Source organism: Mus caroli, chromosome 5 (assembly GCF_900094665.2).
Source record: "Mus caroli chromosome 5, CAROLI_EIJ_v1.1, whole genome shotgun sequence".
In the NCBI taxonomy this organism is placed as follows: Eukaryota; Metazoa; Chordata; class Mammalia; order Rodentia; family Muridae; genus Mus; species Mus caroli.
Window position 1 is genome coordinate 66,054,090 of NC_034574.1, and position 15,516 is coordinate 66,069,605.

The window sequence follows — 15,516 nt, forward strand, 5'->3', positions numbered from 1 at the left end:
TTTGAAAAGATTAGAAGGATTAGGAGGTATGGCCTTGGGGTGGGCTTTGAGGTTTCAAAAGCCCGTGACAAACCCAGAGTGTCTCTGTCTCTGTCTCTCCCTTCTTCCCTCTGTCTCTCTGTCTAGAGATCAGGATTTAGCTTGCTCCATGCTCCTTGTCATGAAGATAATGGATTACATTTCTGAAACGGTAAGCAAGCCCCCAGTTAAAGGCTTTCCCTTGTAACAGTTGCCTTGGTAATGGTGTCTTCACAGAAATAGAACTAAGACGATGGGTTCTTGCACTTTCTGGAGCACCCACCCCTTCTCTTTCTTTTATTCTTGGCATTTCTCTTCCAACTGAACACATATCCATGTCCCCTAGCTCTCTCAACTATCCTAACGGAATAAGCTGCCCCCAAGTTTATTCTCCCTCACCAGGGGCCACACTGTATCTCCTTCCCTTTCCATAGCTCAGGCAGCATCAAGTACTCTCTTTTCCCAAATACTGCCTATTCTTGCCACTTCGGTGTTCCTCCTGGTTGGGCCACCTCTACCCACATTCCAGGCTCCTCCTGTCATTTGTATTCTCTCCACAGAAACTACACGGATTAATGTGGCATCAATCACTGTCCATTCCAGTCTGCCAAAAAAAACCCCCTGAGTCTGGCCACTCTGAGTGCACTGCTTACGACCTGCCCACCATCTCAGATGTCCCAAAATGCCACGAGTTAGACACACACACCCTTTCTCCCAGTCCTGACTGCTTCTCCATGTCTCTTTGCTCAGTAAATGTCCTGCTTTCCTGTCGGCATCCAACTGCCTCAGCCCACACATCCCTCTCTGTGACCTGCACTGGAGATTATAAGGCCAGGCATCCCAATGGGTGGCAATGCAGAACACTGGACGCAAGTGTGCAAGTGTTCACTCGTGTTCACTATGTAAATATGGTCAAGCTTTAAAGTGTTACTCATTTTTAGATATGACAAAGTCCTGCCATGTTCTCCAAACTCACACATCAGAGGGTCAGAGCCCCCATCGCAGATGCACAGAAACCCTGAAGGAGTGAGAAAGTTATCAGGTGCTAGAATTAACTGTCATTTCCTCAGTTTATCACTTACCATAAGCATCTGAGTAAATGGGTTAATGGATTCCTTTATCCAGCTTTCATTAAATGGGTTTTCAAACTTGCTGCCCAACCCCCCCAAACAGATTGACTGAAGGGTCACATAAAACCCCAGAAGGACCAACATGTCTACTTCCAGTTTGAAAGCTTCATTATTGCTGCAATGTAACTTTTTAATTTTTACCTCTGGATTAATGGTGAAAGTTTTTGTAGACTTTCCAACACTGAGAAGATCAAATATTATTTCTTTCATTGCAAAATCCAAACGTTCCTAAGGGAAGAAATTAATGAGTTAATAAATCACTGTACCTTCCTAGAATATAAAGTAAGCTAGCTGAGAAATACTATATTGGAAACAATATAGATTTTTGCCCTTAGGAAGTTTATAAACATAAATGAACACACAAAAAAATACATATGAGTTAATTAAACATATGTTTAAAACATGTCATCTAGTATCAATGATATGAGTTCCCAAGGAGAAGGGTACATTTTAAATATTCATCCACCACAAATGCTAAGAACGGGACCCCAGCGAAGGGATCTCAATAGAATAAAAAGCTAACGGAGCCGGCATCGGTGCCTGAGGTACAGGACTAGCGTATTACCGCAGTGAAGTGACTCGCCAGAGGACACAGGGACAATTCTAGAAAAACCTAACAGCACTGCTTTCCAAAACAGGACCAAAACTCAACTGGCTTCGTTAATCATTACACTTGGTAATTACCATTTCTTCTAGTCTCCAATCAGAGATGTTCACCCACTTTAGTTAAATGCCCCCACTTTTTTCCATTGTAAAAGGATAATTTGACCATGGATCAACTAAACTGTCTAGCTTCGGTTCAAAAGGGATATAAAGAATCTCCTGGGACCAGCGTGTCCCTGAGTGGAGGAGGGAATGTCCACTTATTTCACAGGACTGATGCTCCACAGGGAAACGTGACTGAGACCTGGCAGCGGCTCACACAGAATCCACCTAACACCCTCGTAGTAAACTTTCCGTTCTGCAGAGGCTAGGCAGAGGATGGAAGCCTTAACAAGTAGTGGACTTGGGAGAAAGGGGGTGGAGAGGAAGAGGTCGCCACCTCTGACACCGGGTGGGGGGGGTGGGGGGTGGGGTGGGGAACCACAGCAGAAGCAGTACAGCCCTCAAGCATCCTCATGGAGGAGGGCTCTTATTCCACAGCTCGTAAGTTCCCCTTCCCCTCTCTATTCCTTAAAAGATCTCTTTGATTCAGCCACAGTAGATTCTAGCATCTGAACTCTCGAATCCAGACTGTAAGCTGTGGAGAAGGCTCGTTCCTTGCTGTGCAAGCATGAGTTAAGGTGCCGCAGGACCTTATAGAAACGGAGGGCTCCACAGGCTCACTGGCCAGCCACTGTAGCCAATCAGATGGCTTTGGGGTCAAGAGGCCCTCCCTGCTTCAAAAACTCAGGCAGAAAGAGCCAGTGAGAGGGCTTCGTAGGTGAAGGTGCCGTGCTGATCAGTTTTTGAGTCAACTTGACATGTGTTGGAGTCATTTTAGAAGAGGGAACCTTGGTTGAGAGCCCCCCTCAGATTAGTCTGTAGGCAAGCCTGTGGTGCATTCTCTTGATTGATGACAGATGTGCAAGCACCCAACTCCCTGTGAGCGGTACCACCCAGTACCACCTCTGGGCTGGTATTCCTGGGTGCTATAAGAAAGCAGGTCTTCTGCTATAAGAAGCCAGTCTTCTGCTATAAGAAGCCAGTCTTCTGCAGCAGTTTCTGTCTCCAGGTTGATACCCTGAGCTCCTGCACCCTAACTTTCTTTGCTAACAGATGGGGAACTGAACACTGTAGATTAAAGTAGCCCTTTCTTCCCAACATTGATTTTGGTCAGTGGCATTTTAGCATAGCAATTGAAACTTACTAGGAAAAGTGCTTGTTCCCACGACAATGTACACATGTACACACACACACACACAAACACCATAAAGTTTCAAAAACAAGAGTTGAGAGCAATATTATAGGATACCTGATGTTGATCTCTGGTTTTCATGCACACACAAGTAATACACAGCACACACATAAGATTACTGAGGCATTTTTATTAGAGCTATGACATAGTTCCTCAACTCACCCTTGGTTAACTGTGCGTCCACCTATGAGGTTCCTTCTATCTTTTGTCACACACAACACACACACACACACATGGTCATTAGCATCCTCTATTATTAAAAACATTCTAAGCATACCTTTTCACTCTTCAATAGTATTAATCTTTTGACAGCACACCTCTGAAAACCCCCATTATGACAAATGGCTGTTGCTGGCAGCCGGGGCGAGGGGGCCGGGGAGGAGGCGCACCCACCTGAGCAATGAACTGGATGATCTTCACAAATATGTTGAGAGGGGTGTCACGGGGGACCACACTGCGGGAGCCCTTTGGGAAAAGAGCAGACACTATGCTCATCAGGCGACTGCGGACAGAAGAGACACTTAATGACCATGAGATCGGAAGGACAAGGTCACCCTCCTGCTCCTTATGTCATGGGAGTGCAGCTCCCTCTCCACAAAGTGTTGGTAACTGCCACCCGGATGACTGTCACAGGCTTTTACTTATTTCTTTTGGAACTGAGGCTAGCGCTCGGGGCCCTGCACGTGCTAAGCACACACTTCATCCCGGAGCCAGATCTTACTGGCCAAGATTTCACTTCAGATGTACGCTAAGACCCAGCACTTTGAGCCAGCACTCACCTTTGCGTTACAGTATTGCTCTCACACTTTATCCTAATTACATAAACCCACAACAGCCTATACAAAGACTCCAGTGCAACTCGAGACATTTTAGGGTCTTTATTCTGTGCAGAAACAAAAGAGAACAAAAATAAATATATTAAAAGCACTGGTAAACATTTGAGATCAAACACATTCTCTCATGACAACTAACCCGCAGCCCACCCCATCCCTGTTCTGTTCAGTCTAAGAAGTTTAAATAAGTCGGCCTGCATTTAGTTTTGCTAAGTATAGACGGCTCAGAGGTGGCCATCGATAAAGCAGCCAAGCTTTAGGCTCTAAAATAAGAGAGAATATTAGGATCCTACCAACATTTCGGAGAATTTCAGAATGATACACACAGCATCGAACTCCCTGATAAGTGGTTTATACCACAATACTGACACAATCGATGGGCCACGCCCCTTTAATTCATTTGCAGCCCATAGGCAGATCAAGTTTGAAATACCAAATCGTGTTAGTCACATGAATCTGTGAAATACTACTAGACACCAGTGAGCACATTTCTGTGAGAGAAGAGAGACCTTGGGAGCCCAATTATGAAATCAGAAACCCAGGACCAAACCCAAGCCCTGGATGTCCTTTCGTCACTTCCTGTGTTCTGTGATGGCCTGTCTTTATCAGGAGGGAAGAGGGTACCTACCTCACAGGTCAAAAGGTCACAGCCTACACGACGCTGGGTGTCCACTCAGCATTAAGTGGACTAGTCCTAACTTCTCTGTAGAAGCAGGACACTACTTAAATTACTTTATGATTCACAGTGAGAAAACTCTTTGATTTCAGCCTGTTGTATTGGTGAATGCTCTCGTCACTCTAGCTGTTGTCGAGACTGCAGTCATGCAATGAGATAGTGTAAACTTTGAAAATTATATCTGCTGTTTGACTGCTAAGAAAAAAATCTGTATTTTAAAATATTCATTCTAGAAGATTTCCATCTTGTTAAGCAATTCCATATGGCAACTAACAAAGAATTCTTTAAGACAGGGTCTCACTACATAGCCCTGCCTGGCTGGCCTCAAATTAGCAGTGTAGACCAGGCTGGATCCAAACTAGCAATATAGACCAGGCTAGCTCCAAACTAGCAATATAGACCAGGCTAGCTCCAAACTAGCAATGTAGACCAGGCTGGCTCCAAACTAGCAATGTAGACCAGGTTGGCCTCAAACTCACAGAGATCTCCTTGCCTCTGTCTCCCAAGCATGGGGATTAAAAGTATAGGAAGCCATGTCTAGCAAGAATTCTTAAAAATGCTATGTTTACTTTAGCAGTTCTATGTTGTTTTAAGGTTTAGAATAGCAGACATCTACTACAAATAGTTTAAAGCAAAAGGATGGAGGATGTTTGAGAAACACTAGACGTCACCCAAGGCTGTGCACATAACGCCTGGGCAGAATTGAGACTGGAAAATCCAAACACCCTCAATAGCTCTCAATTGCAATTCCTTGCTCCATGGCAGGATCCAAGTCATCCCAAACATCAACCTCACCCCCACCCCCACCCCTGGGGTGGCCTTATATTTGCTACTAAAGCCACGAAAGTTAAAAGTGATTCATGAACCCAAGAACCAAATTTGCGTAATAATGTCTTCAATAAGATATAACTTTCCTTCTTACCATTTGGACCCCATATATCAGACATGACACTATGATGTCAGCAAGGAAACAGAAAGACAGGGAGAGAGAGAGAGAGAGAGAGAGAGAGAGAGAGAGAGAGAGCAAGCAGAGGACATTTCCAGCCCTGAGAGCCCTCTGGAGGTCGTGGTGGTGATAGACTCAGCCCCACACACTTGCGGGAGCCCTCAGAAAGCAAAGCACTACATAACAGCATGTCCGTGGTGGAGGGAGGAGAGAGAAGAGGAGGGGAGGGGGAGGGGGAGGGGGAGATAGAAAGGCATCGACTCACTCACTCTGCTGTGTGAAGTTAGGACAATAGAAATAGCCTACATTGATCTAGGCCTTAAACAAAGATGTGTATGTAATTCTCTAGGTAACATTCGTACAAATCAGAGTCATCCGATTGTTACATAAAAATCTAAGGACTTTAGTGTTCTACAAAGTCCCGACACATCAGTTAGGTATGACCCCTACAGCAACCATTTTGATGTGCACATTCCCTTTTTTCTAATGTGAACTTAAAAAATAAAATAAAATTGCTTTGTAGAAAACCCAAACCAATAGGGACAAAGGTTCAAAAACTCACTCATCAAAACCATGTTGAAAGCCCAAGCTATCAGCTCCTTAATTTCACAGGAACATTTTTTTAACACCTTCCTTTAGAATATAGTTGGATAGCATAACTTAAACAAAGGATCAGCCGCTGTCACCCACATCACTGTCACCCACATCATAAAAGTCTACCTTCTTGGGGCTGCAGTAACAGCCGACCTCCTGAAGGGGGCACCCTCTCTGGGCTAACTCTTCCACACACAGTAAAAGCAGGTTGAGGTAAATACTTCAGACATGCAATGCAACAATGGGTAAAAGGGGGAAAAACAAAAACAAAACAAAATAATAAAAAAAAAACAAATGTCGCTCTTAAAGAAAAGAAAGCAATACTTTCCTTGGTGACGCCAACACAACTCACCTGCAGGGTTTCTATTTGTTTTCTGATACTGTTGTTAGATGGTATCTGAATAAAGCAACGTGAGACAGCAAACATAAACATGAGATGCGGCACATGCGTGTTAGATGAAAATAAGCACAAAACACGGCAGCTCCTCACCAAGGCCTCTATTTAGAAGAAATCTGACATTTCCGAGGCAGTGGCCAGAAATGCTAAGGAAACAAAACAAAACAACAAAACAAAACAAAACAAAAACCAATCCCAAAGTTTGGGGATCCTGCAGCCTGTGACACTCGAGCTAGGAGAGAACTAACATGTCTCATTACCTCATTTTCCTCCCAACATTATATTCAAATGAGGAAAACTACGGATAGATGATGGCGGGCCAGTCCCCAGGTTATTTTTCCATGGTCCCAGCTCCATTCCTCTGACTCTTAGCAATTCTTCAGAAACTTTAAAATTGGTATTCGTAAACCAATTGAACCGAAATTGACTAATGATAAAGGAGTGGAAATTTACCATATTTCCGTTAAGAGTACAAAGATTTAAAAATTAACTGTTCAGTGCTCTCACACACGAGCAGATAGCAACGAAGCCTATTTTATGATGACTGCCAAGTTAAAGATGTGGCATACTGGCTTTATAAATTTTCTTAGTGTGTGTCTGTGTGTGAGACGACTGTGTGTGTGTGTGTGTGTGTGTGTGTGTGTAGGCTTGAGGCTGACTCCTGGAGTCTTTCTTCCCCCACTACTTTCCACACTACCCAGCTGACAGGCAGTCTCTCTCAGTTGGAGTGAAGCTGCTGTTCTAGTCTAGGTGGCCAGTCTGTCCTGCGGATCAATCCCGGCTCCACCTTCCAAGTGCTGGATAATAGGGAGGGTGCAATGCCCACATAGCACCTATATGGCTCCTGGAAATCCTAATTCTGGCCGCCACTATCCTGAGCTGTCTCCTCGGCCTGGTAGGGTCATTTTTTTTTTTTTAAAGCTGCATATATAATAGTTGTAAGTGCTTAGAAAATTCACTATACTTATTCATATAACTCAAGAGCATAAAAATCTTAATATCCAGGATGCTTCCTCAAAACAATGGAGCATTGCTTTCTGAACATTCTAAGAAGAGTATGGCCGACCGGAAGGCACGGACGTCATAAAATGGGGTGACTGTCGATGCAGACCTATGTCTAGCACTACTGGCTACTTACACACAGACCATTTATCCTCTTTCTGCCTCAGCTACAGGGAAAATGTCAATGTTCAACCCATCTAGCATCCAGTAGACATTGGAAAACTGAATCCCAGGAAGAAGTGGTGACAATTAAGTGAAAACGCTTTTAGGTGGATTTAAAAATAAATAAATAAATAAATAAATAAATAAATAAATAAATAGAGTCACTTGAATCAAGTAATTGATTAGAAAAGGCCTTTCATTAAAATTTCCAACAAATAGGAGAAATAAAAATACAACCTGCTGTTACATATAACTAGCACAACATTTCTTAGAATGTTTAAATCTCCTTTCATAATTAAGCACAACAGCCACATGATCGGAAGCTTAAAAAGCAGGAGCCAAGTCGCACAATTTCTGCTGAATAGAGCCTTAATGTAAGTTAAGGGTTAATGGCCAAGACAACTGAAATCCAAATACCCATGCTATGCTGGGTGGGCCTTATCTCCTTTAGCCTGGCAGATTGATGCAGCCATTCACTCAAATGGACAATATGCCAGAAATACTTAACAGGAGGTAAGGGCTCAAAGAAAACAGCGCTTTAAATGGAAGCCTCAAGACAAAAAAATAAATAAAAAAATAAATAAAATGGGGGGAGGGGGGAGGGGTTAAGGTACCGGGAAAGCATTGTAAGTATGTTAGGTGGAAACGAAGATATAAAGAAACTCCAACAAAGCAACAGGAAGGTATGAACTGTCATGCCCAGAAACGTTAAATGCACATCTTAAAAAACATTCCAAAAAAAAAGAAAATGGACTCAGGGGAGGCACACTCCCTTTAGCACCTATATCGGTGTGACTCCATCAGAATGAGGACAGAAACAGTTACCATGTAAATGCCTGGTAGTGTTTCTTTCCTGGTTGTGAGACAAGAAATGTTTAACCAGCTTAATCTAGTCTTGGAGGTTTTCATAACCAAAGAGGGTATCTCAAGTCTTGTCTAAGAAGGGACAATATAAATGAATATAAGTATAAAAGTAAAATCAGACAAAAGCGCTTTTGGAAGACTTACAGCTTCCATATACCTTACTAGAAAGTCAAAGCAGGTTTGAAGATAATATATTAAATCATGAAGATATTGAAGATTATATCCAGAGGACTATTCCTGAAGGATAAAGGAGTCAGTCCTGTTGTTCACAATACTCTGAGTCACACGGCCTGAGACCGTCATTTAACCTGGCTGTGCCTTGGCTTTCCTACTGTCAAAACATCAGGCTTTCAGTCTCCGATGTAACTCAGACAAAGAACAGGAAGGGAACTGTCAATCGATCACACTTCTCTGACTTGTAATCCAGAATTCGAATGGACTCCCTAGCTCTGTATTCATGGGACATGCAGAAGAGGCACCCGGAACCAAGTCTCACCCTAAGTGTTAGACGCTGATTGTGTTCGTAGCCGAAGAGGAAATGAGGCCCAGGCGAGCAGAGCATCCTGGGGAAAAACAGTCTCTCTACAGTCTCTCATGCCTGTGTTGGTGACACTCGGAAAGGACAAGTGTGGTCGTGCCAGATGGTGTGAGTAACAAGTACCCTCCGGTCACACAACAGCTTAAGGTGCTCACAAGCTGGGGATTTGGTGCCCCGGGTTCAGATCCGGCTGCGCACACTCACTGTGGGGCATCTAGTGACAATTTACTATCAAAGCTTTTGATATAACTCAGGCTTGAGCCAACATTACGGAACTTTCTTAGAACAACAAACAAAATACCTACATGAAGGGTTTTAGGAGACTAAGTAATAGCTTATTCATAATTCTTGATAATTGTATTTATAAGTAAATATCACCATATCTAAGATGATATGATGGCTCTTGAAATACATAATTCTCCATTTAATACAAACTAAAATGTTCAAGTAAAGGTTTATTATTTCCAACACATGATTCGCTACAGAAGTAAAGCCCACGAGAGACTATCACAAACGTATTATTCAAATACACCAAGAGTAATCAAAGCTGTGCTATTTACTGTTCTGTGGACACAGAGAAATGAACACATCACAGTATCCACAGGTCAGAGATGTAACAGTGTCTTACCTTTAAATGTGACAAACAGTTTTGTAGGAAAATATGCCAGTTATTTAAAAAAAACTGTTTCTGACTGACACATAAAAGACAGGTAATTAGTGGGTACAAAGCCTGCCAGGGAGAGAAAAAAAGAGAATTAACACTCTTCACGGCAAGGTGCGGGACTCCTGGATGGTGGCTTCATTTGTGCTACTAAAGAAAAAAAATTTTTTTCAAGACATTTTAATACAGTTTCCCCATTTTCAATCTGAAACGCCATTTCATAGGCTAACAAGGAATGAGGGAAGACCGCATTCCCCGAGACCAATTCCTCAAGCCAGCATCCCCCAATGGGACAGGTTCTTCCTTCTCCCTGCACTTTCTCATCCAGTCCCCACTACAGTGCTTCTGAACAGAGCAGAGCAAGGGTCAGCATGGAATTAGAATTCCAGCTGACTGCAGCCAAGCACGTGACTGCAGAGGCTTATTTTCCAAACGTGTAAAGTGACCAGTGATGACCACAAATGTCCGATGGAGGCATGTGCCAACTTCAAGTGTGCCAAAGAATGTGGAGCATTTAGGGCCATGTCTGCCACAAGTAAGATTCATGATTATTTTCGCTTCAGTGTTGATGGTCAATAGTTGGCCAATTCTCCACACTTTTCCTAACTGCAGGAAAATGGTGTGAAGCAGATGGGTTTACTGGGGGGGAAGAAAGTGCCATCGGCCTCAGAACAGAAATGATGAGACGGCACGGGGAATGGTTCTTAAAACATGATACTTTCGAATACAATTGTATGGTATACAATAAAAAAAAGTTATGGTTTAACAGAAAACTATATTCAACATATAACATAATATAAAGCTTAAGACACCTGTCAAGACAGGGAAACACTGGGCAGGAAGTCTGAAGGACCCATTAAATACAGAGGCAGTGAAATAAGACTGGCCAGCTACAAGACAGTGCTCCAGTTACAACTCAGCAGGCAGGAGCCTCATAGTTACTCAATAAACTGTCTCCCTCCCTTCCCCACTCTCTCCCATCTCACCACCTCTCTCCCTCCCTCCTCTGCCTCTCTGTCTCCCTTCCTCCCCCTCCCTTTCCCTTTCCTCCCCTCCCCATCTCTAACAGTCTGCCCCACCCCCAATAATAAGAAGTAGAAAATCTAAAATGTGCAAAGTCCGCCCTGTCCTGGGTATTTTACAAGTTCACATTTTACACTTCTTCAATCTCTACCGGGGCCATAAATCAATTACTAAAACACCCAACGGAGCACACAAAGGTTTGAAACACTTCTCAGTACCAGTGAATGCTTCTTTCTGGAACTAAGTTCAAATGTAGTCTGATACAGCATCTCCACAAAATTTTTCAAACACGGGACATTGACTTCATTTTTAACAGCCTAGGGAAAGAGTTAAAGACAAACAGAGATTAAAAAAAAAAAAATCAGTCAGTGCCCGTAAACTGTAAGAGCCTTCTGAGACCTGTCTGCCAAGTCTGAAATAAGTTAATGATTCACTGAGATTTACATACAAGTCTTAGGTACCAAATGTTATAAAGTAAACCTGGTCCCTGGCCTGCTGGAACCAGCAGAGGATACAATCGAGCAGATGGGAGGTGAGAACGCAGGGCAGGTGCACAACGACAAGCCTGGCTGTGCTCCACAGAGGGGCCTTTGGAGGGACACTGTGAGGAAGTGAGCATTAAGCTGAACCCAGCTCATTTATTGAACAAACCTCCTGCTTAATCCTTCCAGCCTCAGTTCCTACAGCTCTGCCCCTGGGAGATGGGACCTGCCGCAGCATCTTCCCGGCTGCCTCTACAGCATCTCAGGGTACCCATACTGGATGTCAGAGATGCTCCTTCCCGAGACGGAGCATGTCTTTCTCCCTTAGTGTTGGCTCAGTTGTCACTCTCTCGCTCAAGATGGAACTTACATAATCATACTCTATTTAAGAGTTCAACTCCCCTACCCTCAGCCAATCCGTCCTTCTGTGTGCCCACGCAAGTTCTTCGTGGTGCCTGCTGTGACATGACACCCTGCATATGCTGCATTCAAGTTTATTCTCTGCTTACATGCCAGAAGTAAGCCCGAGAGTCATATAGAATACTTCCCAGCTTGCTGGGGTCTATTTTCTATGCACAGATGAGTCTCTGATACACACAAGACAGTATACAACAAAGGAATAAAGACAGGCCAGCCAGGCAAGGAGGTGGAGGAAGTCATTCAAGATATAAGACGTCCCAGGATAGCGGCAGCCCTTTCACAAGGGGACCAGGGCTGTGGGTTGAAGCATGGCCCTACAAAAGTCCTCTGTAGACTCTCTACCCAGCATACTCAAGAAGGGGACCAGGGCTGTGGGTTGAAGCATGGCCCTACAAAACTCCTCTGTAGACTCTCTACCCAGCATACTCAAGAGTGAACGGACCTGGGGAAAAGTCAGTGCAGATAACAGATGACAATGGCAACTGATTTTTTTTTTTTTTTAAATAAAGTTAAGATAGCCTTTTCTGTTTGTTAATAACGTGAATCTAGTTTATGGGACTAAATACAAGGCTGAGAGATGACTGTCACTGGTAAACCTTTAATTCACAGCTGTTATTTGTACCCATTAAAAACGAATCCTTCCTAATTTAGTGGTAAGCTAAAAGGAGAGGCAGGTTTCAACACTGTGGCAACCACTGTCATTCATTTTCCAATATCTTAACTTTTAAAAAAAAAACAATCTTAGCTGGGCAGTGATGGTACACGCCTTTAATCCCAGCACTCAGGAGGCAGAGGCAGGTGGATGGATCTCTATGAGTTTGAGGTTATCCTGGTCTACAGAGTGAGTTCCAGGACAGCCAGGGCGACACAGAGGAAACCCTGTCTCAAAAAAAAAAAAACAAAAAACAAAAAACAAAAAACAAACCCAAAAACCCCCAAACCAAACCAACCAACCAACCAAACAAACAATCTCCCAGCCACCCCACCTCTCCTACGTGTGTTTCCAAAGCAGTGCATGAGCGTGCCAGGCAATTCATAAAAACGCACAGGCCACCAGACCATGAAAGAAAGTGGAAGCCAGAGCGGTTTTCTTTCTCAACATGAAGATAAGCCTGTTCACTAGTTATGTAGAGAGAAATTTGAATAAGACACAATTAACTTTCATATCTGGCCAAGACAAAAGGAGGATAGATTTGCCCTATTGTCTACAATAACTGGAAATAATCAAAATCTACAAAAGGATTCACAAAGCTATCTATACCCATCAACATAACAAACTGACCACTCGGGAGTGGGGAGCACAGGGGGTGAGGCCAGCAGGGGCGCACGACATTGCAAGAGCTTTCAGGGGGGAAAGGGAGGCAGGCCTTTATATGACGCATGGTACAAAGATATAGGTCTGTACTTACAGCGGCTACGGGGATAAGAATTTCCACGAATAAACCAGCAAGCGCATGCTTTATATCCTTATCTTTTACTTCTAAGAAATACTGAGCGCATTCCTTGAAGGGAAAGGAGGGATGTTTAGATTGACAAGAGCTTGAAGAATTCATAATAATCACATTTTCAAGAACACTTGCTTCTTTTAATCACAAAGCTAAGGGCAAGATTGCCTGAAGTGAGAACAAAATTACTCTATAGCAAGGATAGGCATCACATGTAGGAAAAAAAAAAAAAAACCTCAGTAATAATGGCCTTAACAGGAACGAGAACAGATAGTTTGGGGCTCACTGTCACTGCCAGCCCTGAGGGTGGGAGGACTGTCACCTGCATGAACTGAAAGGATGCTTCGAAATCTTCCACGGGATACATCTTCACTCGGAAGAACTTCATCCCCATGATCAAGCTGATGACGCTCTGGACCACGTGTGGGCTCTGCTCCTTCTGACGAAGCTCTTTCAGCTCAGTCACGAACTTCTTCCTCACAGCCTGGAACCTGTAATGTACGCGGAGGCATCACAGACTTGAGTCAAAAAAAAAAAAAACCCGCTTAATTAACCCACATGATCTTTAAGGTGAGATCAAAGGATCTATATCCGGAAGGAAGGACACATACACCTCCTTTCTCTGCCCTAATCAAAACGAGCAGAGAAACTCTCTCAGGAGGATGGGACTATGCTAATGTGCTCTGGGCTTATTTCAAAGCCGCTGCTGAAAGAAGAAACCATAGAGGATTTTTTTCTTATGTCACTGCTGTTTATTACGAACAATAAAACAGCACCAAATCATGCCCTCACAGATTATCGTCATATGAATAAACTTATCTCCAAAATTTAAAGCCCTTTTCTAAGTTTCCTCTGACAGTTACATAGGGGAATAGGTCAGGGACTACAAATTAATTAAAAGAGACCAATCAATTGGAGGGTATTGATTATAACTGAAAATTAGTGTCCCATGTGCAGAGACACAGAAGAAAGGATCTGTTCACCCTGTGTCACTAGGATCATTAGATCAGGTTTGCAAAATGTGAGCACAGTCCTGAGTTCAAACCCACAACCTGTGAGACTAGCATTTCTTTGGTTATATTGAAAACAGGTATCTAAAGTCAAGCCCTGTAGTACATGGATAGAATCAGAGGCTGGGACAGGAGCTTTGACGAGAGTCTGAGGCCAATCTAGGCTGGGCAGCAAGTTCTAGGTCAACCTAGGCTACAACGGTGAGACCCTGTCTCAAAAACAAAACTAAACAAAAACCAACAGCTGGAAAATCCACAGGAACGACTGATCGGCGATTGAATGTAAATCACTACAATCAGAGAAATTGTTCTAGACCAGACTCAGCCTTGGTCGACAGTCCTCCCTCCCCGGGCCTCTTCCCCCTCAGTGGGAACACCTTGGGTATGAGTCTCCTGTAGTGTAAACCCCTTCAGACTTCTCCATGCTCTGTATGCGCATGAGTGGAGACCCTGCAGTTTGGCTCCACAGTGCTATATTTCTTTCTCTCACAAATTTGAGTGAGGCTGCTACCCTATCATAAATTCTCCAGCCATTTAGGCTCTATCATCCCTGACACATAGAGTCACCTTGGCCAGTAACATAGCATTTTCCTGCATCTAGCTTGCTATTGTATTATTTGGAATTTCTGGGTGATGTCTCTAAGACCAAGACACGTTTTTATTTTTATAAACCCCAGGAATTATGATGTAAAGGCAAATCAATCATTCCTTATGCCTATAATTTTGTGTCCCTTCACCTGAGTTGAGTAGTCACTGTGGGCTAAGTGGAACACGACATTAAGGTTCTATTCTGGGGGCGCTTGACCACTTAAAATAATTTAAACTATGTTCTAAGTCTTATGGCATGAACCTATACAAAGGTTCTCTAGTAAAAATAAAAACTAAAATGTACTAAATAATATGTACTATGGAGTACTACAAACTGCTTTACACTGATGACAGTTAAGCTTGCCTTCTTAAGAACTTACAGTGGTTGCTATGTGGTGATGCAGGACCAAAGACTCTTAAAAACCCATCCAATTAAACACATAAACGGATACTATTCTCCCAACACATTCCTCAGGAGTAACAAAAGCAAACTCAGACGCTTCCAGTTTGGGGAGCAAGCCCAGACCCTAAAGTCCTAACTGTCCACGGGAGACAGTTCAGTACTGCCCTGTGAATGTACCTTCTAAAGCAGGTATCTGCACTGGAGTGATTCAGCATCCTTTATCCTTCCTTCCTTGATATCTTTCCTAGCTACTGAAAACTATTTTGTATTAAAACAAGATGACTAGAACTCACTTCAGTGCAGCCTAAGAAATAAAAGCACTCAACTAGAAAGCAATTAAGTTAATTAGCTTTGCTCAAAGCTCTAAATGAACAGTTTGAAAGAAAGAAAGAAAGAAAGAAAGAAAGAAAGAAAGAAAGAAAGAAAG

The 15,516-nt window shown here is 43.2% G+C and overlaps 1 protein-coding gene across 12 annotated transcripts in view; it reads right to left on the reverse strand.

The window, feature by feature from the left end:
• Positions 1 to 15,516, reverse strand: part of Fryl (FRY like transcription coactivator) — a 233,474-nt gene that overhangs the window by 85,582 nt on the left and 132,376 nt on the right. For 7 of the 12 annotated variants that reach the window (XM_029477617.1, XM_029477615.1, XM_029477611.1 and 4 more), the window contains 8 exons: positions 13,411 to 13,579; positions 13,053 to 13,145; positions 10,960 to 11,058; positions 9,686 to 9,787; positions 6,447 to 6,491; positions 3,825 to 3,928; positions 3,439 to 3,547; positions 1,290 to 1,376 (listed from right to left, as the gene is read on the reverse strand). In XM_029477617.1, coding sequence (XP_029333477.1) covers positions 1,290 to 1,376; positions 3,439 to 3,547; positions 3,825 to 3,928; positions 6,447 to 6,491; positions 9,686 to 9,787; positions 10,960 to 11,058; positions 13,053 to 13,145; positions 13,411 to 13,579 — 808 coding nt within the window. The remainder of the gene's footprint in view (positions 1 to 1,289; positions 1,377 to 3,438; positions 3,548 to 3,824; positions 3,929 to 6,446; positions 6,492 to 9,685; positions 9,788 to 10,959; positions 11,059 to 13,052; positions 13,146 to 13,410; positions 13,580 to 15,516) is intronic. The other 5 variants (XM_021161844.2, XM_029477618.1, XM_029477619.1 and 2 more) reach the window with 1 other exon arrangement.